The following is a 27,560-nucleotide window of genomic DNA, read 5'->3' on the forward strand; positions in this document are numbered from 1 at the left end:
TTATCTATTATTACTGATAACAAAGAGATCTTCAAACCCGAATCTGAACGGGGGCTTGCGGGTTCTAGGTACCCTGGGCGCATTGACAGGACTGTCAGCAACCAATTGGGCCCCAGAACTAGCTGATGGATCAGGGGACTTATTGGGCGTTCCACCGGTACATGGAGCCGCCGTGTGCGCAGTTGGGGACGCAGCCGATACCACCGCTACCGGCTCGGCGCTACGCTCACGCTTGTGCTCACCGCCACTGCTAGGCGGGCTCATCTCGTCAATCGGCTCCCCAACGTCCGACCGGGCAACCGACTCGTCACTACCAGGAAACACCAGCGAGTTGCGCTTAGCTACACTACCTCCCCCGTTATTTAGCGTTACCCTCCTGCTCTTCAATTGGTCAATATGCCTATGAATCCCGGTTCCATTGTCAGTGTCTACAATATAATCAGTATCTCCGCGCCTATCTCGCACCGTGCCTGGCATCCATTTATCGTCACCGCGATATTGTCGTACCCAGACGGGATCGCCGGCGCGGAGCTCGCGTTCGACGCCGCCTGCCGCGCGCCGCTGTCGCTCCTGTGCCGCTCGGACATGATCCCCACGATCCGGTCTTAAGCAATCTAACCTAGTTCGTAGCGAACGTCCCTGTAAAAGTTTCGCAGGACTCTCCCCTGTCGTGGTGTGTTCGTTATTTCGATATTGCAAAAGAAACCTACACAGTGCGGTCTCCGTATCTAAATTTTCTTTAAAAGATTTTATAATTACCGCTTTGCATATTTTTACTGCGCTCTCGGCCGCTCCGTTGGAAGCCGGGTGGTACGGCGCCGAGAGTACTTGATCTACGCCATTAGATGAAAGGAAATTTTTAAATTCTGTACTCGAATACGGAGGCCCATTGTCACTAACAACTTGCTTCGGAATGCCGAACCTAGACCACAATTCCCTAAGCACACGTATTACCGCAGCCGCCGAAGTGCCATTCATCCTTATAGCCTCGATCCACTTTGAGTAGGCATCTACGACGATTAGATATGTTTTTCCCCGGACCGGACCGAGGAAATCGAGGTGTATCCTAGTCCACGGCCTGTCCGGCCACACCCACAAGCGCGGCGCGTGCGCCGGCGGCGCGCTGGACGCGGCGGCGCACACGCCGCACTCGCGGCATTGCGCCTCGATGGCCTCGTCAAGCCCGGGCCACCATACGTAGCCCCGCGCCAAGCTTTTTGTCTTCACAATGCCCATGTGAGCCTCATGAAGTTCCTTTAATACTTTGTCCCTACATGATATTGGAATGACCACTCGGTGACCCCATAAGATACAACCTAATTCCGTATATAATTCGTTTTTCCTATTAAAGTAAGGATTTAACTCTCTAATTTCGCATTCGGCCGGCCAACCGTCTTTAATGTAACCTAAAACTCTGCTTAAAATCGGATCCGAGGCCGTTGAAGTTTTCAATTTGTTTTAATCTAACAATAAAGCATCCGCGGCAAAATGCAAATAGGTCTGTTCAGGTATCTGGCCCGCCTCCTCCACCGCTTCATCTTTGTAGGATTTAATTAACCTAGAAAGAGCGTCCGCCGTATTTTTCTCGGTCGAAATGTACTCGATATCGAAATCGTAAGCTGAAAGCACTATCGCCCAACGCTGTAGTCGGCTCGCGGCGGTAACCGGCACTCCGCTGTTTGGGCCAAAAATACTCACCAGCGGCTTGTGGTCCGTACGCAGTGTAAACCTACGACCATAAAGGTATTGGTGAAACTTACTCACGGCGAACACGATTGCTAGTGCCTCCTTATGAATCTGACTGTAGTGCAACTCGTGTGCAGTTAGCGACCGCGAGGCATAGGCCACGACGCGCTCGGTGCCGTCGGGCGCGCGCCGGGCTAGCACGGCTCCAAGGCCGTGCGAACTCGCGTCACAGGTAACAACCGATTGCTGTGAAATATCAAAATGCACTAGCACGTCCGTGCTGACCAGTAACCTCTTAACCTGTCTAAAAGCTGCCTCCTGCTCCTTACCCTAACGCCAATGTACCCCTTTTTTTACTAGCTGGTACAGTGGATGCAAATATGAACTTAAGTTGCGAACGAACTTACCATAAAAATTTACCATTCCTAAAAACGAACGCAATTCGGCTACGTTTTTGGGAGCACTCATTTCTACTATGGATATGGGTTTTATTTTATCTGGGTCTACACTCACGCCCTGCTTATCGACCTTGAATCCCAGAAAAGTAACTTTGTCCGCTAGGAATACGCATTTACTTTTTTTTAATTTTAACCCACAATTTTCCAATCTACTAAATACCTCATTTATTGTTTTTATATGCGCGTCTAAGTCCGACCCTGTAATTAATATATCATCTAAGGAATTAAGTACGTTCGGGATTCCCTGCAGAACAGATTGCATCATTTTTTGGAAAATCCCTGGGCTGGACGAGAGCCCGTACACTAATCGATTATATTTAAATAATCCGCGGTGCGTATTTATCACCGTATAACACTTTGACGCTTCGTCTAATTCATACTGATTATAGGCATGCGATAAATCTAACTTCGTAAAATATGTGTTGTTGCTTAAATTTGTAAACAAGTCCTCAATTTTTGGAACCGGGTACCTATCGACCAATAACGCTTTATTCAAGGTAATCTTATAATCAGCGCATACCCTTATACCGCCGTCCGCTTTCCTGGCAATGACAAGAGGAGTGGCCCAGTCGGAGTGGTCGACGGGCTCGATGACGCCAGCCGCCAGCATGGCGTCCAGCTCGGCGTCGAGGCGCGCGCGCAGCGCGTACGGCAGGGGCCGCGCGCGGCAGAATATCGGCTGAGCCCCCTCGCGCACACACAGCGACGCCTTGCCTCCGGTGTACCGGCCCAACGCCTCCTCGAATAACGGCTTATGCCTGGAAAGTACATCCGAAATTAAAGTCTCCTTATCCATCGACCTAACGACAGACCCGTCGTTTATATTAAAATTGTACACTTTAAAAGGTGGTATATTTATACCTAGCTCGGCGAGCCATTGACGGCCTAACAAACTAGTACAACCATTATTAATTACATACAAATCCAAGTTTTTCCTTTTATTCTCGTAAACTACATCTACTTCAAGATAACCGAGAGGCCGGATACCCGAACCATCATAAAACTTAAGTAAAAGTTGACACGGGTGCAAAGTACAGTTAGCAAAATATTTATAATAAGTTGTACTACTTATACACGATATTGCTGATCCCGTGTCCACCTCCATAGTCAAAACCTGATTGTTTACAAGGATAGGAATACACACCGGCTTGTACTGGTTCAACGACATCAAATTCATAACCGCTTCGCCGTCCCTGCCACGCTCGCCCTCCATGAAACCTTCCTGGTCCGCCTCCGCGTCCTGACCTTGCACCCAGTGCAAGCCGGACCTGGCACCACCACCTCTGCCGCTCCAGCCTCCGCGCCATGACCGCCCGCGGTTGGCCGGTCCGCGGCCTCCATTGCCACGCCGATTAGCCCCAAAAGGGCTTCCGTAACTGCTCCCACGCATGACTTGTGGGCACATCCTACGCAAATGCCCCTTAATTTTACACACGTCACACACGTATTGACTAAACTTGCACTCCGTTTGTCGATGATGAGGGTCGCCGCACGACTCGCATACACCACGACCCGCACTGACCGGTTGAATCTTATGCACTGTTTTTACATTATTTTGCTCGCTATTATTATCCTTATCTCCGATTGCATGTGAATCCCGCTCGGCCGCTTCCAGCGTAGTAGCAATCGTAACCGCCTTACTATAAGTCAGTTTTTCCTCTGCAAATAATCGTTGTCTAACAAAATCACTACTTACGCCACAAACAAATTGGTCTCTCATATTATCGTCTAGATTAGCACCAAAATCACAATACTTCGATGCTTTCTTCAATTCTGCCATAAAATTTGCCACTGTTTGTCCGTTACTTTACCGACATTGACGAAATTTGAATCTTTCGGCGACTACCGACGGTTTCGGTTGTAAATAATTAGCCATTACTTTAATAACTTCGTCGTACTTGCAATCACACGGTTTCTTCGGGCTGCACAGGTTGACCATCAGCTCATACGCGGTGTCCCCTATGCAGCTTATCAGCGTCGGCAGCTTCATGGCATCTTCCACCTTGTTCACCAAAAAGTACATATCCAACCGATCACAATAAGTTTGCCAATTTCCACCATCCATATCGAAGCACGCGACTTTTCCTACGGTTTTAGCCATCTTCCCCGCAAAAATAACTATCCCATCCTCGTCGCCAATGTTAAATTTGGGATTGGTGTCTAAAGGAAACGCCCGTTCGGTTGACAGATTTATTCCAACTGGCCATCGCATGATTATGCATCTACCTACATATAAGTAACCATACATAACAGTGCACAAAAAGTTCACCGTTATATATAGTTAAGTATATAGACACCTACTATTCAGGTATCTACCCGCCACTGGGGCCAACCTAAATAATTGTAAGTGAGGTGAGGTTGCCAACTGTTAAGACGAAACAGGAGCTGAGTTTTAAATATTTTAGGTAAATATACCCATCTCGCTAACGGAAGCGGCTCTTAAAACTAGTGCGATAAGGACAAAGCGAAAAATGCCGCGTAAAAATCTCAATAATCGAGGTTTCGTACGAGGGTCGACTGTTTCCTTTTCCAAAACTTAACCAATTCTAACCAAACTTGGAAATTTAAATGATTATGAAATTATCTGTGTCAGACCGTTTTGCTTTTTTGGCTAATTGATATCAGTTTTGAACACTACGCCTCTCATTACGCCATAGTCAATTAGGCCATTTTAGGCCATTTTTGAAGGGCTCTAGCGGCTTAAAAAACAAAAATATCAAAAAAAACAAAACGGTCCGACACAGATATTGACAATATTAATCTGTGTTGAAAAAAACATTGCTCTAGCATCAAAACCCACGGAGGAAACAGTCGAGTACGTTTGTATGGAGAAATGAGCACTCCTGTTGGCTCTTAAGACTGAGACAAAAACATTGTCTTTCAAAGTAATTTCACTGGAAAGTATTTTATTGTTTTGGATTACTTCCAAGAGAAAATTGGGATATTAACGAAACCATAAAAAGGCTTCGCCCCAGTTTCATAACTGTCAGACCCCATCTAAATTGGTTTTTTAAGAGTTATGTCGTAAGTATACTAGTCTCGACGCAGAAAAAATATGCGATATAATCTTGGCAGTTATAATTTTTTAGAGGTTTTATACCGGGTGTGGCCTGTAACATGAGCAAATAATTAAAACAAAGATTGTAAAGTAAACTCCTCAAACGGTGACACTTTTGTTCAACAACTTTAAAAAATTATGAAGTATTTAGACTCCCTATTTTTCATACAAAATAAATATTATATTCAATGGACGCCACTGTATTAAAAAACAAAACACAAGTTACTTTTAAAAGTTGCTGAAAATAATGTTGGTCAGTATGAGGAGTACAGCCTACAGTTTAATTTTTTGCTCGTATTACAGGCCACATCCGGTATAAGATGATTCAAAGTCGTTTAAATTTAATTAATTAAATAAAATTTGTTACTGTTTTTTTTACATAAGATAAGCATAATAAGAGTTTACCTCAAAATTTACTCGAAATTGCGCCCAATTTACGTTACACCAACTTCTGTCCGCAATTTTGTCCGCGTGGACGATGATGTTTGATTGTTAAAAACTTTCCTTCGGCCTCATAACTATCTCCATACCTTTCATCTTAATTGGTTTAGCGGTTTAAGCGTGAAGAGGTAACAGACAGATACATAGGCAGAGTTAATTTCGCGTTCATACTTAGGGCCACTTGCACCATTCCATTAACCCGGGGTTAACAGGTTAAGCCTGGAGTTACCATGGTTACCAGTATAGTTATTTTATTATTTATTTATTTATTTATTTATTAGAGATAAATCACAATTACATAATACATATTTTGATCCAAGAGCATCGTTAAACCAGAATGACACTGACACTGGGTTAACGGTTTAACCGCTTAACCCCAGGTTAGTGGGATGGTGCACGTGGTCCTTAATAGTATTATTATTAAGGATACGAAAAACGAAGTTTATATACCTGAGTACCTACTTTTCAAATAAAAATAAACTCCATTTTATGTTCCTGCTGATCATTTCAACTTCAAACAGTTTTAGTACTCTTGAGACTATCTCTCGAGAAGGAAATGTGCCGCGAATAGGGCAGGGTCGGGTAAGGTAGGGTTACCTCTCCGAGTGCCCTGAGAGGCTGCGTTTTTCCATCAAGTGCCGCTAATCGAGTTTAGGGGAAGCGTTTACTGCATTTATATACCTTCCTCAACATGCTGAGGTTTTTTTATTAAACGTATTACGATGTTTTTGAACTGTCGTTTCCCGGGGGATTTCAGTTATTGCTTTTTTGTTAAAATGGAATGTGATTTTGTTTAGGTTTTACAATTTATTGTTTATTCCTTAAAAATGTTTTCTTTCCAATAAAAAAGTAGAAAACTGTACGTAACTTGATTTAAGTATGTTGACGGTGGCAGTATTACCACAATATAAATTACTGTAATGGTAACATTCCATTACTGACCGCAGCTGCACTACTAGTACTGAACGCGTCGGTGTTATTGTCAATTTCCATAGTAAAATGAACAGTAATGCAGCTGTCGTTGGAATTGGACTGTCACCTTAAACGTGGATACTTTGCTCATTAAGTAAGTCATTTGACTCAAAGAATCAACACAATTAACGATGCGTGACGATGCCTACAATAAAAAAAACCGGGCAAGTGCGAGTCGGACTCGCGCACGAAGGGTTCCGTACCATAATGCAAAAAAAAAAACAAAAAAAAGCAAAAAAAACGGTCACCCATCCAAGTACTGACCCCTCCCGACGTTGCTTAACTTTGGTCAAAAATCACGTTTGTTGTATGGGAGCCCCATTTAAATCTTTATTTTATTCTGTTTTTAGTATTTGTTGTTATAGCGGCAACAGAAATACATAATCTGTGAAAATTTCAACTGTCTAGCTATCACGGTTCGTGAGATACAGCCTGGTGACAGACGGACGGACCGACGGACGGACGGACGGACGGACGGACGGACGGACGGACGGACGGACAGCGAAGTCTTAGTAATAGGGTCCCGTTTTACCCTTTGGGTACGGAACCCTAAAAAACAATAGATTCATATTTAATGTCATTTCATTCGAATTGATATACCCCGCAAAGCTTTTAACCCAAGGGAATAAAGCACAAGATTGTTTGACAAATTACATTTAAAAGTAAGGATTGAAGCATAACTTTTAATTACGATGGAAGGCGAGGGCCCAATTGTTTCATCAAAAAGTTATAATAAATCGTCTTTTTTGGCGAAAAGGTCACTGAATAATGAATTTGCGTAATGGTGTTATCATTCACCCGTCAGCGAGTTTTTCAAATCCAATAGCATTTTTTTATAGTAGCTATAAGCGAGCGAAATTCACGCTATTCTGCCGATATTTTCAAGATAGACTTTGACCACTTTACTTCCTTCCGAGATCCGATATCGGATCGGACAATGTGAAAACGCTCTAATGCAGTAATTAATCCTTTTTTTTAGTATACAGGGTGGAAAGATAAGTCGGGCCCTGGAGGGAAACTACCTTTAAATCCTTAAGCTGGCTCATTTTACTTAAAGCAGACATTCCTTTATTTTTAAAAAGAAACAAAACTGCATTAGGCTGCTTTTAATGTCATATCCTGTGGAGATCACAGGGGAGAAAAATGTACAGTTCGCGCGAACACGCTAGTTTTCTCTCCTGTGGGCAATAGTTAACAGCTTGTGGGCATGTAAGTAATGATTTTATCATAGTTCTGTAAATAAAAGGAGGACCTTTTTACGTGGATAAGGGTTCAATAAGAAAATTAATCTTTATAGCCCTTAACTTTGTGTCTGTCCACAGGAAAGAACGTAACACAGTGATTTGTTTGACCCAGCTACTTAATACAAATATTATATGCCCCGATGCCCCAGACCGCTAAAAACTTAAACCCTACCGGTGGCCTTGCCACATTCAGCAATACCGGGTGTGGCCTGTAATATGAGCAAAAAATTAAACTGTAGGCTGTACTCCTCATACTGACCAACATTTGTTCAGCGACTTTTAAAAATAACTTGTGCTTTGATTTTTAATACACTTTAAAGTTAATTCTAAGACGCAATGTAAGTATTGCGAATTTTGTTATGTTTAAAGCGTGACAATGACAAGCAACAATCACAATGATATGGCGTGGCGGTGGCGTCCATAGAAGATAATATTTATTTGGTATGAAAAATAGAGACTCTAAATACTTCATAATATTTAAAAGTTGCTGAACAAAAGTGTCACCGTTTGAGGAGTACAATCTATGTTTTAATTATTTGCTCGTGTTACAGGCCACACCCGGTATGCCGTCCGCTGAAGTCCTAACTCCTACCTACCCCTACTGTGTGGCCTTGCCACATCAGTCAAAACAAATAAAGAAACCCGGAGAAAAACATTAAATTAAATTGACCCAGATTTCAATTTACCCCTCATCACGACCGAAAACACACTATCACCATCACGTTACCCTTCCCGTCCCTTCGTTATCTTCTAACCCCCTTATTCATAAACGCGCTAAAAACCTCAATTAGCTAATAATCGTTTGTCTTTATCTGTCATTTTGACTTATGTATTTGTAAAAAAGGGATAAAACATAATTTAACTAAATCAGGCCCGTTAAGTTGTATGAATAAGGGGGTAAGCAAATAGCCTTAAACGTCCATCATTTGTATCAGAACCCGTTTAAAGGGTTTATACAAATCCCGCTGATGCATCGGAAACAGGGTACTGAACCGTATTAACGGACTAGTGATGTGCTGTTCGGGGAAAATTCCCGAGGAATTTCATATTCCCGTGGCAAAAACATTCCCGCGTGGAACATATTTTGCAATGATGATTTAATCTTATGGAATGCACCAATCGGAGGTTGTTGGTTAAACCACGTGACCACATCAGATGTGATATGGTCACGTTAGATAAGATAGGCATAATGCATATGCCCAAACCAAATGTTGACAAGTTCCTAGAAATCACGGAAAAAACGTAATCATTATGTTACTAATTCTTATAATCTAAGTAATTATGACTGTTGACTGGCGTGTAAGTAAAAAAAACAAAAACATAAAAATTAATAATCATAATAAGTAGTAAAAAGTAAAGTAGTAGTGTAAATCCCATCAAAAACATAAATGTAAAAAAGGAGAGCCAAGTTCAATACAAAAATTATGCTTGGCTGTGGGGTTCGCCGCAAAAAGAATGGAGATTTAAATGAGTGCCAAGTTCTATGCAAAATCCAAATATGTATTTATAGGAACAAAATAACATTATAAACAAGTATTAAACTCTATTTCTTTGCTTTATTGGATACCTATAACAATTGCTGTTATTTAAAAAAATGCGAGATCTTAAAGCAGGTTAGATTTGACTTGGCCAGTTTTCATTACATCAGTCATTTTATAAAGTTATTCAACATATATATTTTGTAATTCTGATAAAAACTGGCCAAGCCAAATCTAACCTACTTTAAGATCTCACATTTTTTTTAAATAACAGCAATTGTTATAGGTATCCAATAAAGCAAAGAAATAGAGTTTAATACTTGTTTATAATGTTATTTTGTTCCTATAAATACATATTTGGATTTTGCATAGAACTTGGCACTCATTTAAATCTCCATTCTTTTTGCGGCGAACCCCACAGCCAAGCATAATTTTTGTATTGAACTTGGCTCTCCTTTTTTACATTTATGTTTTTGATGGGATATCAATACTTTTTGTAAAGAAAACTAGGCAGGTATTGAGATATAATGTTTTTTCTTGTGTTTCCGCTGCATGTTTTTTACTTCTGTTCTTTGTATCAATTATGTGGTGCCGCGCGCCGCCAACGACACACCGTTGGCCGGTTGTTTAGCGCGTATTACAGGTTTTTTGTATGGGGACCCCCCCTATTTTTTAACTTTTTTTATTTTTAGATTTTTTCCTACGCTTACACACAATTACCGAGCTGGATTCCAAATTTCATCCTTCTAGGTCATCTGGAAGTAGGTTAGGTTTAGGTACTATATGTCAGTCACAATAAAAAAGAAATTTGTATGGGAACCCCCCCTATTTATTAACTTTTTTTTGTTTTTAGATTTTTTCCTACGCTTACACACAATAACCGAGCTGGATTCCAAATTTCATCCTTCTAGGTCATCTGGAAGTAGGTTAGGTTTAGGTACTTATATGTCAGTCACAATAAAAAATGTTTTTTTTGTATGGGGACCCCCCCTATTTTATAACTCTTTTTAATTTTTAGATTTTTTCCTACGCTTTCACACAATAACTGAGCTGGATTCCAAATTTCATCCTTCTAGGTCATCTGGAAGTAGGTTAGGTTTAGGTACTTATATGTCAGTCACAATAAAAAATGGTTTTTTTGTATGGGGACCCCCCCTATTTTATAACTTTTTTTAATTTTTAGATTTTTTCCTACGCTTTCACACAATAACTGAGCTGGATTCCAAATTTCATCCTTCTAGGTCATCTGGAAGTAGGTTAGGTTTAGGTACTATAGGTATGTCAGTCAGTCTTAAAATTTACGACTTTTTGACCTTCATATCTTTATAACCGTTTGAGCTAGCTTCATGAAATTTGGGCTTCTAGATGTCCTTATGGATATAATTAAACACACGTAGTTTTATGTGTTTACGTTAAAGATGTTTTGAGTTATAGAAGGGTCAAAAGTGGCACCAAGTGGTTCGTGTAATATTACACTTGGCGCTGGCTAGCCAGTTCCTTTGCTTGAACTTGGCTTGACACGCTGCCGCGTGTCTAGATTTATTAATTTCCGCTACCCAAAGATTGTCTGAAAGAGATCGCTTTTTAGCGATAAGACCGCCTGTTGTTTACCTCTGCTTGTATTTCTGTTATCTTTTGTATTGTCTTCTTTTATTGAGGTGTGCAATAAAGAGTATTTGTATTGTATTTGTATTGTATTGTAAGTAGGAAAGCGTTTTTTTGTACATATTGTTACTTAAATGTATTAATAACTTATTTAAACAATATTCCAAAGAACAAAACATGCCCATGGCTACTTTTTATGATACAGGATGTAAACGAGCAGACGAATGCTCTGATGGTAAACAATTACCATTGCCGTTGCCAGCCACGACATTGCGCGACCGGCGGCGGCGGCGGCGGCAACCATAGGTTCGAGCAGCGATCGGACCTTTTGTTCCCACCTATGGTTGCCGCCGCCGGTCGCGTAATGTCGTAGCTGGCCCGTTACGTCACCGTTACGGGCCATTATGATAGGAGTAGGTACGCTCCATTGGTCATCATCATCATCCTGGCGTCAATCCCGGCACAATTGGTACCGGTACTTATTAGGTACCGGGAATAAAAGTAAACTCCATGCACATCACTACGCCGGACCCTGGGGATATTACGGACATTTTTCAGACAATCCACTTTACGTTTAAATCGGTTAGGGCCATTGAAGGATTTGGGTCCGCGTTTTAAATTTATTAACTCCGGCTTCCTTGTCATTTGTTAGCGTACGATGCTCCTGCGATCAAAAGGAATGGAGGTTTAATTAAATTGCGTGGAATTCCTTATGTTAAAAGTCACTGATTTATGTTCAAATCATAAATTATCACAAATAAAAAATTATATCTGTAGAACTTACACTAGAATTTTATGACTCCTCTACACGATGGGCCAGCGCCGGCCACTCCAAGGGACGCAGCCACGCGGTAGAATGAGATAGTAATATCACTTGCTCCCTCTAACGCATAAATGCGTCCCGTGGAGTGGCCGGGGCTGGGCCATCGTGTAGAGGAGCCATTATATGGTTCAATACAATACTCTTTATTGCACACCTCACATACACGTAGTTTACAATAAATGTACAATAACATAAACAAAGACAATAGAGGTAACAACAGGCGGTCTTATCGCTTAAGAGCGATCTCTTCCAGACCTTTGGGTATAGGAGACATAAGAATTAGAATATACGGTAGGTTCAATATGTTACTTAAAAACCGGAATATACAGTCAGCGTCAGATATATTGTAGCAGTGGCGAAATAGTTTGTCACACCGTACTAAATACATGGTGTAATATATGTATATTATAGCTGCAAAAGTGGTCAAATAATTCGTAACACCATGTATTTAGTATGGTGTACATTTGATCCTGACTGTACCAATAAGGTACTCAATTTCCTTTCAGGAAGCAACTGCTTATTTAACATTACCTAATCTAGGCTACAATGATTTATCAGCCACTCGGGCCATTTATTTAATTAAGACCCCATCTGTCGTACAAGATTAGCGTGGTGGCGTAACGTCGGCAGGCAAGGCGACATTAATTAGGGGAATGGCTTTCTTGCTGACTTTACTACAGATTTTTCACAGTATAGAGGCAATGGCAGATTATTCTACTTCTATATAACCAAGGCGTGAGGCGCGAACATACACCTGCATTTAAAGCACTGCAGTAAATTATACGGATATCCACAGGGCACACGACCTGTGTTATTCATCAGGTTCTAACGGGCCGTCCTCAATTTGCCCTTCATAATGAGAAAAACACCCTGCAACCGGACGGACGACGGACGGACGACAGTGAACGCATATATTCCGTTCACTGACGGACGAAAATTGAGGTGTTTTTGAGCGATATACGCTCTTTTGAGTGTAGGCAATGTTCACGGGGAAAACATTTGCTTAACCACTGAAGGTTTACATAAAATTGATCATTGGAATGATTGGGAATCTAATTTTGCGTTTTATTGTGATTTATACTCCTTCTCTTGTAAGGTTTGTGAAATGTAAGCAATTTTCTTTACGTTTGTATTGTTTTTTTGAGTTTTTGTTAGGTTGAAATTATCGATCTTAGTGCAGTGAGGATGGGCTTCTATCAATATATGTAGGTACCTTATAATCCTAATATACTTACATATATTCGTGTTTTACTTTACACACTTTTACTTTTACTTTTTTTAATTACACCACAACGGTGGCAAACAAGCGTGCATACCGGTCAAAATTCTGGACACTCGTTTTAAAAAATCCCATCACAATTTCAACGGTTCCCTCGGGACAAACCTCGTACTTTTAATATCCTGCTATATAACGATTGAGGGGGGTAAATACGTGATTCAACGAGTTCTGCCGGACAGCCATATTGGCTCAATAATTGAGCACATTTGTCAAACCCGGCCGATCGCTAATCTTTGCGGGGTGCGGGTGGTAGAATATTATGTCACTTTGATACATTAATCAATGCATTGCTAAATCAGCGTTACTGCTTACCCATTTTTAATTCTAAATTGTAATTTTATTATCTTTAAAGTAGATTCCCGGCTGAATAGACCCATTTTACGGTATGTTTTATTATTGGTAAGATACTTCTTAGATAGTGGTATCTAAAGCGGTAACCTACCATCGTCACCATATTCTTTTGCCTACTTAGATCGCCTTAGAACCCTGTTAAATGAAGTTCGGTGCCATAAAATATGATTCTAAGTTTAAAAAAAACCGGGCAATTGCGAGTCGGACTCGCGCACGAAGGGTTCCGTACCATAAAGCAAAAAAAAACGGGAAAAAATGCAAAAAGAAAACGGTCACCCATCCAAGTACTGACCACGCCCGACGTTGCTTAACTTTACAAAACACTGATTTAAGGTGGTTCGATTTTCATACAAAATTCAATCAAAGCTCATTAAGTAACTACACACTATTAGTACATAAATATTTCCACATTTATCTTCCTTCGAATATTCGCTTGCGCGAAATTAACAGGAAAACAATGTTTCATACAGAAATCATGCAAAAATCATAGTTAAATTTTCATCAATTTTACGTATGTGTGTGTCACAAATGTCGTGTACAGATACATTTGCGACGTTGCCATACCATTTGCGACGTTGCCATACCATTTCCGACGTTGCCGGGCTGACCACGGCGTGAATTTGGAGTGCCGTCATGTTTAGTGCAATTTTGTTGACACTGACGTTTGACAGGTACTTAATTGACCTAAGCGAGAATAAGTACCTGAAGTTCGTCAGCTTAGCTAAGAACTATCATGGCGTGTTATGCAAACAGTCGCTTTTTTGCTTACAAACGGAAGATTCCCGGTTCGATCCCCAGTCATTGTATGCTGGAACATAACTTTTTGTATTTTTGTTACATCTAAATTAGGATTGTTCATTTTTTTTCAAATGTTCTATTTCGAAAACCATTTCGAGATATAAGGTTTTTAAACAGTTTCCGACATTTGCTGCGATATAATAATTGAGGATTGAAGATATTTCAACAAATATCCTTATGACCTTAGTTTGACCTTCTCCTGTGGCCTATCCCACAAAACTTACAATTACAATTTTACAAGTGTCGAGTTACAAGTTTGTAATAATACAAATGTGCGTACCACAAGTAACAAATTTGTAGTGGAAAATTCTTACAAATATGTAAATTGTATCACAAGTCTGCAATTTGTTGTATCACAAAACTTTACATACGCTACATATCTTTTCCGGAAAATTTACAAATTTGTAGCTGACAATTCTTTTGTGCTACATTAAATTGTAGTAATAATTATTCATATATGTAGAATTGTACCTACAATTTAACAATTCTCTAAACGTGTGTCGCACCCTCTTGCTACAATTGCTACTAAACGAATACTAGTAATTGCAGTAGTATCTTTATCATATTTAGCGATTCCAACCCTACCTACTACCTACTACGAAATATTTAGTTCAAGTAGCAGTGATAGTGATCCTAGGTGTCATGAATTTCATATATATCTTTATATATAATCCCAATTTTACTTAGCTTTAATTTAATTTACGAAATACTCATATATACTGGACAAAAAAAATGCATATACTCAAATTGAGCTTATCTTTGTACGCCTTTTCCAATTTTGCCACATAGTGTCCCTTAAGTATTTCCAATCTTTCTCCATTATTCCTAAATCATTTAAATTTTGCGCTTTTCCCTTCCATTTGTTTTACATAGTGTGCGTCAATTTATCACTAAATTTACTAAAGTTTTTGTCTTCATTTATGAGGTTTATAATATAATGGTCAGTTTAGCTTGCAAATCCATTGTAATGTCAGTTGGTATGTAAATGCTCGTAGATAGATCAAGATCACTATATAAATATAATTGATGTAATTCTTGCGTATTGCGTATAAAGTGAAACTACCTTCAACATTAAAGAAGCAAAATAAATTGTTAAGTAAGTACATATTTGTAGTTGTAACATTACAATTTTTCGCTTGTATATTTACAAATCAACAATTCTACAATTATGTAGCTATCGTGACATACCTTTATTCTTTGTGATACGCTTTAGCAAAAATGACATATTTGTATACTGCAGACTTGTAATGAATACATATTTGTAATTATTGTGGTACATTTTTTTGTTTACAATTTAACAATTTTGTCGAATTGTACACTTGTAAAGTTTTGTGGGATAGGGCACAGTGCCCTATCCCACCCGTTAGGGTAATACCTCTCTCTATCACTCTGTCATATTAATGCGACAGACACGGTTGCGCTTCATTCGCTACGGAGCGTACACCATTGGCATCTTGGCTAGGCACCCTGGTCATCTGGAAAGCGAAACACATACGGAACGCGTTTCTATTACCCAATACAGTGGCCAGCTGCAGATTCGGTTTTAAAGTTAACTATACCTAAACCTGGGTGCCTAGCCACGATGCAGGCTATACTCTGTATCTTTAGGTATTTAAATTAAAGTAAACAAAATCTACCCTCAAATGACTCCTAAAGCCAGTTGAGGGTAGATGAAAACATTACATGATCAAATAGTGTAGGTTAAACTCAGGTTGTTCAGTGACTGATCCAGATGGTTTTGTGTTTGGTTTGGTTAACCAATAAATGTTAAACTACCCGAAATTTTCGAAAATGTTTGTTTACTTTTATTTAAATACCTAAATATACAGACTATAGTAGAGTTCTCTTTCACCTTCAGCAGAACCGGGAGATCCAAACCTACCTACTTTTCATCTAATAATCTCAAGAATCAGTGCATGATTCAAACTTTACCGGTCGCCGTGGTAAGACCTAGGATTTACCATATCGGTGTTGGTAAAAGCCCGAAGTAAACTAGTAAGATTTTTACATTTCGGGCTTTTACCGATCGGCATCGGTAAAACCTAGGTTTTACCGGTAAATCCTAGGTTTTGCCGTACTTCGGGCTTTTACAGTAACATATATATAATAAGGCCTGATTCGAATTCAATCTGCCAAATTGAAAACCCTATTAATGGTACTGAAGCTAGCTGAATCAAGATTTGTTTTTCCATAATTTATTGAAAATTTGTTTAAAAATTGTTATTTATAAGTAAATTCATCATTTTCCATTTCTTCCCGCCCCTGTCGTTAGTTTTGTTGTATGCCCTCCATCATACATCCGACAGTGTTTTTTGACAGTTTCTTAGTTTGAGTCCTATCAAGAACAATGTTTATTTTGAAATATTATATTGCATATAGTTTTTGTTGTTTTAACGAACTAATTCCTTGGACACTCCACTCCATACCGTTCAATAGGTCAATACTGTGGGACTTTGTTGAATCAAGTTTTTTGGTCCGATTTCGAGGGTACTGGCTTAAGCATGCTGATTGCCTCATAAACATCGTGGATCATCTCCAAATATTATCAAAGTAATATTGGAAATCCGCATTATTAAACTAAAGCTGCGAACCGTTTCTTTTAGTGATGTTGGTGTCGATTTCTCTGTCGAAAAGTAACCAATGCCCGGTAACTGACACCACATCGACGAAATTCCTGATACGCCAGATATTTGAAGATATGTCTAGATCCTCATTGTTTCATGGATATTGCAATGAAATTACCTTTCAGTATTGGTATAATATTAGGTAACAGGTTATGTTGGAAATTAGTTATGTGCAAGTTTCTTCCATACTTATCAAGTTTTTGACAGCAATTTGGCGCCTAATTAAAAAGACGGCGGCGTTTATTTGATTTTTTTGATCATCTTAGAATTGATAAAAAAAAATTTTTTGGTATAATAATTTTGTGATTCTGATAATTATAATGTCGTAGTGTATATATAAAGTAAGCTAGAAAATATCCAAGAAAAATCACTCTGAATTTGTCAAATTTGTTTCGAATCAGGCCTTAATTGTTCGTTTAAAGGTAAGATAACACAAAGGAGAAACAAAAAGAAATTACCTACTCGCACCAGTCTTGAACCCCAATCCTCTTGCACGTATTTCCACGAACATACCGTTACGCTATTGCAACATACTTACGTTGTGTGAAATTGTCTACTACAAGGATCACGGAAACACTGTTTGCATGCCCAGCAAACATTTTAAGTATTTTTTCCTAGGCTCGAAGAAGATTTTACCAATTTAAGTGAAAATGACGTCCTAAGTCACCAATTATTTTACGTATTGTACACTTTTACTTCCAAGTCAAAATATAGGTATAATAAAACGTAAATTTCACTTCATAAATACACCATGAAGTCAGGGACTTAGGGGTTGAAAATAAGGCAAAATATTAGGTAAAATTTACCTTAAACCCTGACCAATAGGTCAAATCTACTAATAAGGTATTTTAGGTGTATTTGCGACGTAATTATTACTTATACGGGGACTATGAAGTCACGGACTTAATGGTTGAAAATAAGTCGTATTACTAGGTAAAATTAACTTCGTACCCTGACCAATAGGTCAAATATACTAATAAGGCCTTTTAGGTGTATATGCGACGTAATTATTTCTTATACGGAGACCATGAAGTCAGGGACTTAATGGTTGAAAATCTGTCGAAATATTAGGTAATATTAACTTCGAACCCTGACCAATAGGTCAAATGTACTAATAAGGCATTTTAGGTGTATATGCGACGTAATTATTTCTTATACGGGGACCATGAAGTCAGGGACTTAATGGTTGAAAATAAGTCGAAATATTAGGTAAAATTAACTGAAAAGTCTGACCAATAGGTCAAATGTACTAATAAGACATTTTAGGTGTATTTGGGACGTAATTATTTCTTATACAGAGACCTTTAGGTCGTCGATTTTATGTCGATTTAGCTACTAATTTTAGGTAAATGTTACTTAAAATAGATACCAAATTGCGACCATATAGTTAAAATCACTTGTAAAGTACTATCAATACCATAAGGTTGTGCCGCCATTTTCTTTCATTATAACGAGATGCTAAATATGAAATTGCATAATTTAAGTTGTTATATCTTGAATGGTGCCATCGCACGGTACTTCATTGTGCAAATATTCAAAATAAAACAATCAAACATCAAACATCAAACATCAACATTTATTCAGCAAATAGGCCACAAGGGCACTTTTACACGTCAACATTGAATTTACATAAAAGCAAAAATAATAACATCAACAATTTTATAAAATAAAACTAACAATTCAATCTAACGTATTACAATTACTAAGAGATGTATATGGTCTCTTAATGTCGAATTACATACAAAATACAGATAAAAAAAACACACAAAAAAAATCTATAATATTTAGAGGTGTAAATGTCTCTAGGTGTCAGAACTATAAGATTATATAGTTTATCAAGTTATCCTTACGCTACGTCTTACGTAGGCGAACAACGCGCGAACGCAATATTTTTGATCAAGTCAATACACTCACACACACAAATATTCAATTTCAACACTCAATTACAAGCAAATATATGCATTTTGATTTTATAAAATGTTGAAAACTTAAATATTTCAAAAGCCCATCGATAGTTTTGTATGTAAACCTAACATACTGCACGAAAAAATTTTCTGTGCACTAGATTTCATCGTTCTTCATCAGCGTAATCGGCCTAAATTATTCTACATGACTTAGTGGCCGCCATTATCATTGCACAACTTAAAGTTGTTTTCTTGTTAGACATTTTGTTTCTGAGTGAAAAGAATATATAAGCGTAATGTTTGTGCCTCTTTTTCTCTTCATCGCGTCTCATCTAAATATTGCCTCGCAGAGTAATTATATGGATAAAAATATGTCGCCATCACGTCTAAAGGTGGTAAAGAATACCAAATTAGTACATTTTCACTACGCGGCACGTCGTGGCGACGTCGAATCCACGTCGGAAACATGACCTAGTGTTGACCTAATGGTTGTAATCAATAATTTACCGTCAATAAATACGTCGCCGGCACGTGCGTTTTTTCCCCATTTATGTCGACTCGACGTGCCCACGACGTCGATTCGACGTGCCTCATTTTGGTCTCCTAAATTGTGCGACCTAAAATAGGTGCCTTTTTCGGAATATCGACCAAAAATGTTTGCTGGGTGTGTGAGTAATAGTAGGAAAAAGCGTGACAGCAACACTCCGTCGAATTAAAAAGGTGGTTTTTGCACAATGAAGTATTCAATGTTTATTTTAATAGTTCAATATTTATTTAAAGAGTGCGCGAAACATACTTTTAAGTATACAAATACCATGACCATTTCACAAAAAAATAAAACCTGAAATTTTGCAAAAGTGGTGCCATCTAGCGAGAGTTAAGTTTTGAGTAACCTAGGCGAACCACCTTAAACTTTCACGATTATTAAACATTATCAAACTGCACAACGGGACTTAATCGCGTATAGTTCGAAAAACTCGCGCGGCTAGAAGATGTTGATGTCAACTTGAGCCAGTCTTTCCGAGACCACGGGGACAACGCCGTCCTCGAAACGTCGGAGGTAAATCTTAAAACTTAAATACGCGATTAAGTCCCGTTGTGCAGTTTGATAATGTTGCTTAACTTTGGTCAAAAATCACGTTTACGTCCCACTTAAATCTTTATTTTATTCTGTTTTTAGTATTTGTTGTTATAGAGGCAACACAAATACATCATCTGTGAAAATTTCAACTGTCTAGCTATCACGGTTCGTGAGATACAGCCTGGTGACAGACAGACGGACGGACGGACGGACGGACAGCAAAGTCTTAGTAATAGGGTCCCGTTTTACCCTTTGGGCACGGAACCCTAAAAAGTACCAAACGTATCTAACTAATAACTACGATGAAAGAGATGAGAAAAACAGACTACTTCATCGTTTAGGCGACTGACAAAAACATCCCGCTAATAGGGTTTCAGGGCCCTGAAAACAACCTGAAAAAGCACTGAAAAAGCCCCGTATGAAAGCCCAACATTTGCAGAGCACTCTGCTAATTCTGAACTGGGGCCACAGTGGATAGACTAGACAGTAGCTTTGCTGGTAAAACCGCGCATAATAACTGTACAAGATGCATTGGGATAACTTCGATAACGGGGTAATTTTGAAAATCGTTAATCTACACCTTATTCAGGGTGCGTCTGACCATGGGGCTTTAAATCCAGGGCTCGACTCCATTCGCTAAACTGAGCTACTTTTATTATGGCACCAACCCCGAAATCCGAAAAATATTTTTACTTTTTCATACATTTTGGCTGATCAGATGTCGACGTTTTCTATGGAAAAGCTAAAAAAATTCTTCGATTTTAGGGTCGGTCCCATAGTAAAAGTAGCTCAGTTTAGCGAGTAAAATCAAGCCCTGGATTTACACAGGTTGTAAAACAAAGTTCCCCGCCGCGTCTCTTTGTATGTATGTATGTTCGCGATAAACTCAAAAACTACGGAACGGATTTTCATGCGGTATTCACCTGTCAATAGAGTGATTCTTGATGAAGGTTTAGCTGTATAATTTGTTAACCCTGCGGGGAAATTTCAACTAATCGAAATATCTTCCAAGTTTTACATTATTAACTAGAGTCCCATCACAGTCACAAACAACACGTCATCTTTTTTGCTATCTGGACAAATATTATGACACTAGTTAATATGGAAGATATTTCGATTAGTTGAAATTTTCCCGCAGTCGAAATTGCCCCCTGCACTACACATTTAGAAATCTTGGAATCTGCACCTTCCGGATTTTCCAACGTCACTCTCACGGTTGTTGTGAGTGACTGGGCCACTACTTTCAACATTGACAATTTACCAAATCTAAGTACAGTCAGCAGCAGAAGTTGCTAAGCGGACGAGGTGTTCAAAATTACCTTGACACGCTCTTGGTCTCCTAACAATAAAGTTGCGTCGAGATAATTTTGAACACCTTGCCCGCGTCGCAACTTCTGTTGCTGACTGTACCTACTGATCGTACATAAACTGTGATACATCCTTTTAAATTGACCTCCAACAAGGGCGGTACAGTCGGGTGCAATTTATTTGCTATGCCCGATAGAAGGTTGGAATTTCAACCCACTTTAGAACTCCGCACAAATACGTTTGGAGTTTGGCTTCAATACACTTAGTACTACGTTCAAATAGAAAATTAAAATGCTATCCTTGCTTTTTAGCCGACAAAATACATACCTACATACGAGTAGGTTACTTGTACAGGGAATATTGCCTATTTTACCTTCTTGAATGTAGTCGTACCTAACAGAGACCCTACCGCGAACACCGAAGTTTGCAAATTGCGGGCATCATTCTATGTCACCCTAATTACGCCTTAATTGGTGTAAAAGTGAAAGATGCCCGAAATATGCAAACTTCGGTGTTCGCGGTAGGCCCTCTGTACTCTAGAAGCTAGGTCACAAAAGAAAGTAGGTACCTAGGTATGTTATAAACTTGATATTTGAATAAATATTATCATATTTATTTTGAGTCTCTGGCGATGTATATTCCATTAAAGCCCAAGTTCAGTATTTTAATAGACTTTGAATATTTAAGTATATTAAAAAAGTTTATATGAATATCATATTAAATAAACTCCTGCTCATCGGGCAAAGTTTTAGTACCTAATTATTTTGAAATGTTAAGTAAAAACTGTAGTGATGCTTACGATAGCTCGTTAAAACTTAGTTGTTTGGATTAGCTCATTAATTAGGTTATAGAGTCCATTTTAAGCTAACTAGCACCGACTTGAACAGAATAAAGCATGGAAGTGTCATTATTAAACTTCATATTTTCATAGAAATTTTATGACGACATTACCTCACATTGTCAGTACAAATGCCGTGCAGAGTTAGCATGGGCTGAGTCTATAAGCACATTTATGATCCGGATGGGTCTCTATTGTTTCTAGTGATGTACCGACTATTGATTTGGCCGACTAGCCGACTAGCCGACTAATCGGCGCTCGAATGGCCGATTAGTCGGCCGACTAGTCGGCTAGTCGGCCAGATCATTAGTTTCGTATAAGTTCAGGTGAAAAACAATAGTTTTGCTCTTTTGGTTGCGCTATTCATATATTAGCTTGGCTAAAAGGTGTTCTCTACAGGTTCAAAGACCTATCACAAGAATCCTCGTTTAATTCCTGTCTTTCTTTTATTTTGCGATCCTGAGCAGACCGTCAGTAGGTACAACTTGTAGGAGGTATTTCAAAAGCCCTATTTCTCGTACGTAGTCGCCAGTTAAGAACCTATACCCTGTGGTCAGCGTCTTTACGAGCAACGTGCCCTGTTTATAAGTCTCTAAATTTTGCAATAACATTAATAGAATAACATTAATAAAAACAAAAACTGAATTATAATAAAATCCTTTAAGTATAGAACTTTGCCATGAAATTACACGAGGATTAGTTGAGATCGCCCTGTAGAAGAAAACACCAGCCCACTACCATACGATAACGATTAAACGGTCAATTATATAAATAGGTCAGGTTTATTTGACGTTCATAAGCGCATTGTAATATGCCTACTTGAATAAACTATTTTTTATCTTTATCTTTACAAAAGTTTCCACACCCTGAATAGGTATTTTGGTAAAATAGACATAAAACATATGGTAAATATTGACTGATGGTTTCTTTTTTTCTGTTTTTCTTTCACTAATAAAGTGCCGACTAATCGGCCATTTTTGCCGACTAGTCGCCGACTAATCGCCGACTACAAATGTGGCCGGATAGTCGGCTTTCCCGACTAGTCGGCGACTAGTCGGTACATCCCTAATTGTTTCCCATCAATTCTTTAATGTGTTGTTTGTCCGCATTTTCGTTATTCATAATTTGTTTTCTTCGTTCTTCGGATTGCCATAAAACAAACCCTATTTTTTTTCAAACCTAACCTAATCTATCTATAGGATAACCTTACGAAAATCCTGCAAAGTTAACGGTTTCAGAATTAGGACTAATGATAATATGACAAACAATACATTATTATGGTTTAAACCTTTATGACATATGTATAAACCCCGATCCGGATAATGTAGCTAATACTGTATGATAATCGTACATGTAGGTACTTATTGTAGGTGGTGTAGATGTTGGCGGCCGATCGTAAGATCAGGCATATCGAGAAATTCCTAGGCATATTGTGAAACGTGAAAATCTTTGACTCATTCTCTGATGAGTCGAGTATTTCTGGGCAGTTTGCCCTTCGGGTATATGAAGCAACCTAAGCAACCTATCCTACCTAAGATATTGGTTTAATGTGACTATCGTCAAAACATTACACAGGAACATTACGATTTGCCTGATCTTACGATCGGCCGCCGACATACACATCACCATATCATGCAATATTCGATCGACAGGGCAACAATCACTTTACATCAATTACGTCTAAGTAACTATGCCTGTACCGGGTACTATCTGCTTGTTAGTGGACGCTGTTACACCATACACATTAAATGTAAACGTAATATATCTATAATTATTTAGACATTTTAGATCAATAAACACAACATAATCCTAGCCCGGTTTGATGGAGGCAAAAATGCACCAGTTCTAATGTGAAATCAAAATTGTGTCTAGTAGTATGGAAAGTGGTATTCAAATCAAAATTGACTTTGCCGATCTATGAACACGCAAGAACCTCCAAGAAGGTACCTAGTGAAAGCGCGCACTGACTGCAAATTACTTGTCGAATCATGTATCGGTACGTGTTATGTATGTACAGTATAGCACACATGAAACGCCATCGACTATATGTATCGGTAATAAAGTGTTACACCATACTACATAGTGTGACAACAATCGTGTGTGCGCGATTAAAATTGAAACAGCTGATCGACCTATAATAGTGATGAGCGTATATATGCCAACAAACGCGTTAGTAAATAGCCGGACTTTACGGAATGTCTCAATGTCTAAGTGCCATTATATTATAAATGACCATATCGTTGACTCTGTATTTATGTTGGGTGATTTTAACGCGCATCCACAAGACCTATTTTATAATGAACTTATCCATTTTTGCAACGAACAGTGCTGGGCTGGGCGTGCATTGACGTGGATATATTGGGGTCGGACTCCGATACCTACACCTTTGTAAGCGAGGCTTGTGGGTCATGTAGGTGGTTAGATCATTGTCTTGTCACGCAGTCCGCTGCGTCAGCTGCTCATAATGTTTATATTAAATATAATTGTTTATGGTCTGATCATTTTCACCTTATTACTCATACTCATATTTTATTTATAATATAAATTACAGGTCAGGCTTACATGACTAAACTACATTAAAGGTAGATTTATAAATATACAAGATTCATACATTTGAGAAAAAAAGAAAAGATTACGCTCTATTATCGAGTGTAATTTAAAAATACTACAACCTAAACAATTAAATAGTAATATAATTAATAATAACTATAACTATATCACCGTTTGACACGAGTATAATGCAAATAAGTCACTTTGCGTCTCTGCGTGTATATTCTATGTACTCTAACTACATAAAACTGTACTGCCAAAAATTCACTTCGGTGTGACTATCGTCCATGCCGCACGTCATCCAAGGGCCCTCTGTACTTAACACGACATATGACACTCTAGGTCTACATCCATACGTACACTAAGTAGTTCACAACGACATTAGACCGCATCAGTGCCGTCATGGAGACCGATCTATGACCTATTATTGGCTCTGATCAGATTATGGCATGCTCTCTATCATGGCTATGAGTTTAAAGGGGCCCACTGATTACCAGTCCGCCGGACGATATCGGCCTGTTTGTTAAACTAACTAAAAAATCTGTGGGCCCCTTTAGGAGAGTCATGGATTTAATAGTTTAATGGACTTAGTCGTCTGTAAGTTTAAATGTAACTCTCTGTACAATTTTTATAGATAGACTCAGGACACAGGGTCTTTTTCGTGATCAGGGTCGACACTTCTACTAAATCAAGTTAAAAGTGGGTTTAAGGTCCAAGTAAAGGACGTGAAGTACAAGCACAGAATAAATAATAGTACTAGGTACAGAAGACTCACTCTCTAACAAAACGCGTCTGTTACGATTAGGATAGATACGGCCGCTAGGTGGCGACAGCGCCACGCGCGGCTTAGGTATGGCTAGCCACCAAAATTGGTGTGGAACGGATGTACTTTTAGCTACCTGTAGCAAAGCAACGAAATCGCGGAGTGAGCCACGCCTGGTACAAGTACCTAATACTTTATGAGTGAGTGACTAAACAATGTAAATTCAGCGACATTTGTGGTGTGACAGGTGATTTCCACTGATTTAAAATTTGTAGACCGAAAGTTGTATAATTTGATTTGTAAATTAGCAAATACATAAACCTCCTACTTACTTACGAGGATTACATTAAAGCGATGACGGCGGCGCTCTTTACATAAAACCTTGCTCAAAGTCTGAAATAACAAACGGCTCTCTGGCAACCTGATTAATTATTTAACTTGCCTGAACCTCGGACACTCTTTGATATTTCGCGTTTTCTAACCGATGAAGAGTTAAAAAAAATGGTTGCCCGCTTGAAGCGCACCTAATGGGTACTGAACATGTTTTTAGGTCAGATAGACCTCAGACACGTAATACTTGGCATTAGGACAGGACAGGTATGTGTATTAAATACTTTGCTTGCAATAAATTATTGTTATTTTCGCGTAATATGTTTGATTTGACTTTTTACATTTTACTAATCGAGAACAATAAGTAATTAGTATTAAGAGATCGGAAAACAATATCAATAACTATTTAAATAGGATCATAATTCATAATACGACCTACTTAAGTGCGTTGGGATAAGTTCGTCAGCGGGATAATTTGGAAATGGGAAATATTTATAAAACCAGTACTTCATAACTTTAGCAACAGTTACGGCAATAATGTTCCAATGAATCTTGCTTATTGTTGCTACATAATTGATTATGTAGCTGGACATTTTCAAAATTACCCCGCATTCGAAGTTACATATTTCAATGCACCTTACTGAACTCAGAGGCGACACCACTCTACATATCTTCTGCCGGTATCATATTGAATCGCTTTGAATGAAAACATTTATTTGAATGAAAACATTTATTTTCAGGCAACTATTGGCCCATAGATAAATACCTTAAAACTAGCATACATATTAATACAAAATATATCTTAAAACTAAAAACACAATTATGGCTGCGATGCAGTTCGCAACCCCGCAGTGTCAGGGAGCCGGCCGCGGAACCGACGGAACTTGACACCCTTCGGCCAAAACTCCTCCTTGGTGAAGGTCGCTAGATGTTCAGTCGGAACGCTCAGCACAAAAGAATTAAAATTCACACTGTGTCGAGATTCCAACTTCACGGCCCTCAGGATGAATCCGGACTTGACTCGTACATACTTCACGATCTCCTCGACCTTCGTAAGGTAGTGTAATCGGGACACATACAGCAGCGTCGTCGGTGTTGCGGGACGCAGCAAATGGTTAGGTCCAGTCGGTGCGGTACCGCACTGATTCGGACGAGCTGACTTCTTTCTCCTCTCCACCTTCTTGAAGCCATCTCTGTCGCATCCCGACTCTTTAAGAGTCAGCTGTGACCGATCCTTGTGAACAGGTTCACGAAGGCTCTGTACCCCTTTCTTCGGCCGCTGCTTAGACTTGGACACAGCAGGCGGCTTAGCGGCGGTGGCAGCATAGGAACGTTTTGGGGTCAACGTACTCTCGCGTGACGTGCGCGTCTCCGGTGACGTAGACGGGCGGGCGGCGGGGCGCGGGTCGGCGGTCGCCTGCTCAGCAATCGCCGACGCATCCAAATTCGCGGACTCGAAACCGCCGATGGACGCATTCCGCGCAACGTGACACACGGCTATGCTAGAGTTATCTGACCTACATTCCGAACTAGCACTACGTATTAACGCTAATTCGGAACGTAGTTCACTGATGGTATTATTCGATACCTCCAACTTAGCCTGCATTTCAGCCAGACTGTCCTTCAGGAAAATTATATCCTTTAGCAGCCTGGAAACGTCAACATGGTCCAACGAGACGACAGGTAGCCGATGTAGGTTCTTCGCCACGAAAGATGGCATGTTTGATGAATCGGTCCCCTTGAACACCGAGATGATGTCCCGTAGACTCTTCACGCCTCCATCTCTTCGTCGTGATGGCATTTCGTCGGCTTTGCCGAGCGTCTGGTAGAGCAGCGCCTTGCCACTACATATGTCCTCCTCCTGGAAGCTGGACTTGCAGATCTGCACGATGCTGGTCTCATCCAAAGTCACGGTGGCATTTTGAATAAATGCCAACAACTCGTTGACTACGACTTGTGGTGAAGTCAT

The 27,560-nt window shown here is 39.4% G+C and overlaps 3 protein-coding genes across 3 annotated transcripts; all 3 read right to left on the reverse strand.

Annotated features, from left to right (window-relative positions):
• Positions 1–2,754, reverse strand: LOC134668652 (uncharacterized protein K02A2.6-like). The gene is made up of 3 exons (XM_063526093.1): positions 2,665–2,754; positions 1,761–1,932; positions 1–1,316 (listed from the first exon to the last, which is right to left on the reverse strand). The coding sequence occupies exons 1-3, from the start codon at positions 2,752–2,754 to the stop codon at positions 1–3; spliced, it is 1,578 nt and encodes a 525-aa protein (XP_063382163.1).
• Positions 2,189–4,358, reverse strand: LOC134668511 (uncharacterized). The gene is made up of 2 exons (XM_063525955.1): positions 3,289–4,358; positions 2,189–2,902 (listed from the first exon to the last, which is right to left on the reverse strand). Exons 1-2 carry the CDS (start codon positions 3,922–3,924, stop codon positions 2,897–2,899), a joined length of 642 nt encoding a protein of 213 aa, XP_063382025.1. The 5' UTR covers positions 3,925–4,358; the 3' UTR covers positions 2,189–2,896.
• Positions 3,952–27,560, reverse strand: LOC134668653 (uncharacterized). The gene is made up of 2 exons (XM_063526095.1): positions 26,619–27,560; positions 3,952–4,146 (listed from the first exon to the last, which is right to left on the reverse strand). Exons 1-2 carry the CDS (start codon positions 27,558–27,560, stop codon positions 3,952–3,954), a joined length of 1,137 nt encoding a protein of 378 aa, XP_063382165.1.

The sequence above is a fragment of the Cydia fagiglandana genome, chromosome 11 (assembly GCF_963556715.1).
Source record: "Cydia fagiglandana chromosome 11, ilCydFagi1.1, whole genome shotgun sequence".
NCBI lineage: Eukaryota > Metazoa > Arthropoda > Insecta > Lepidoptera > Tortricidae > Cydia > Cydia fagiglandana.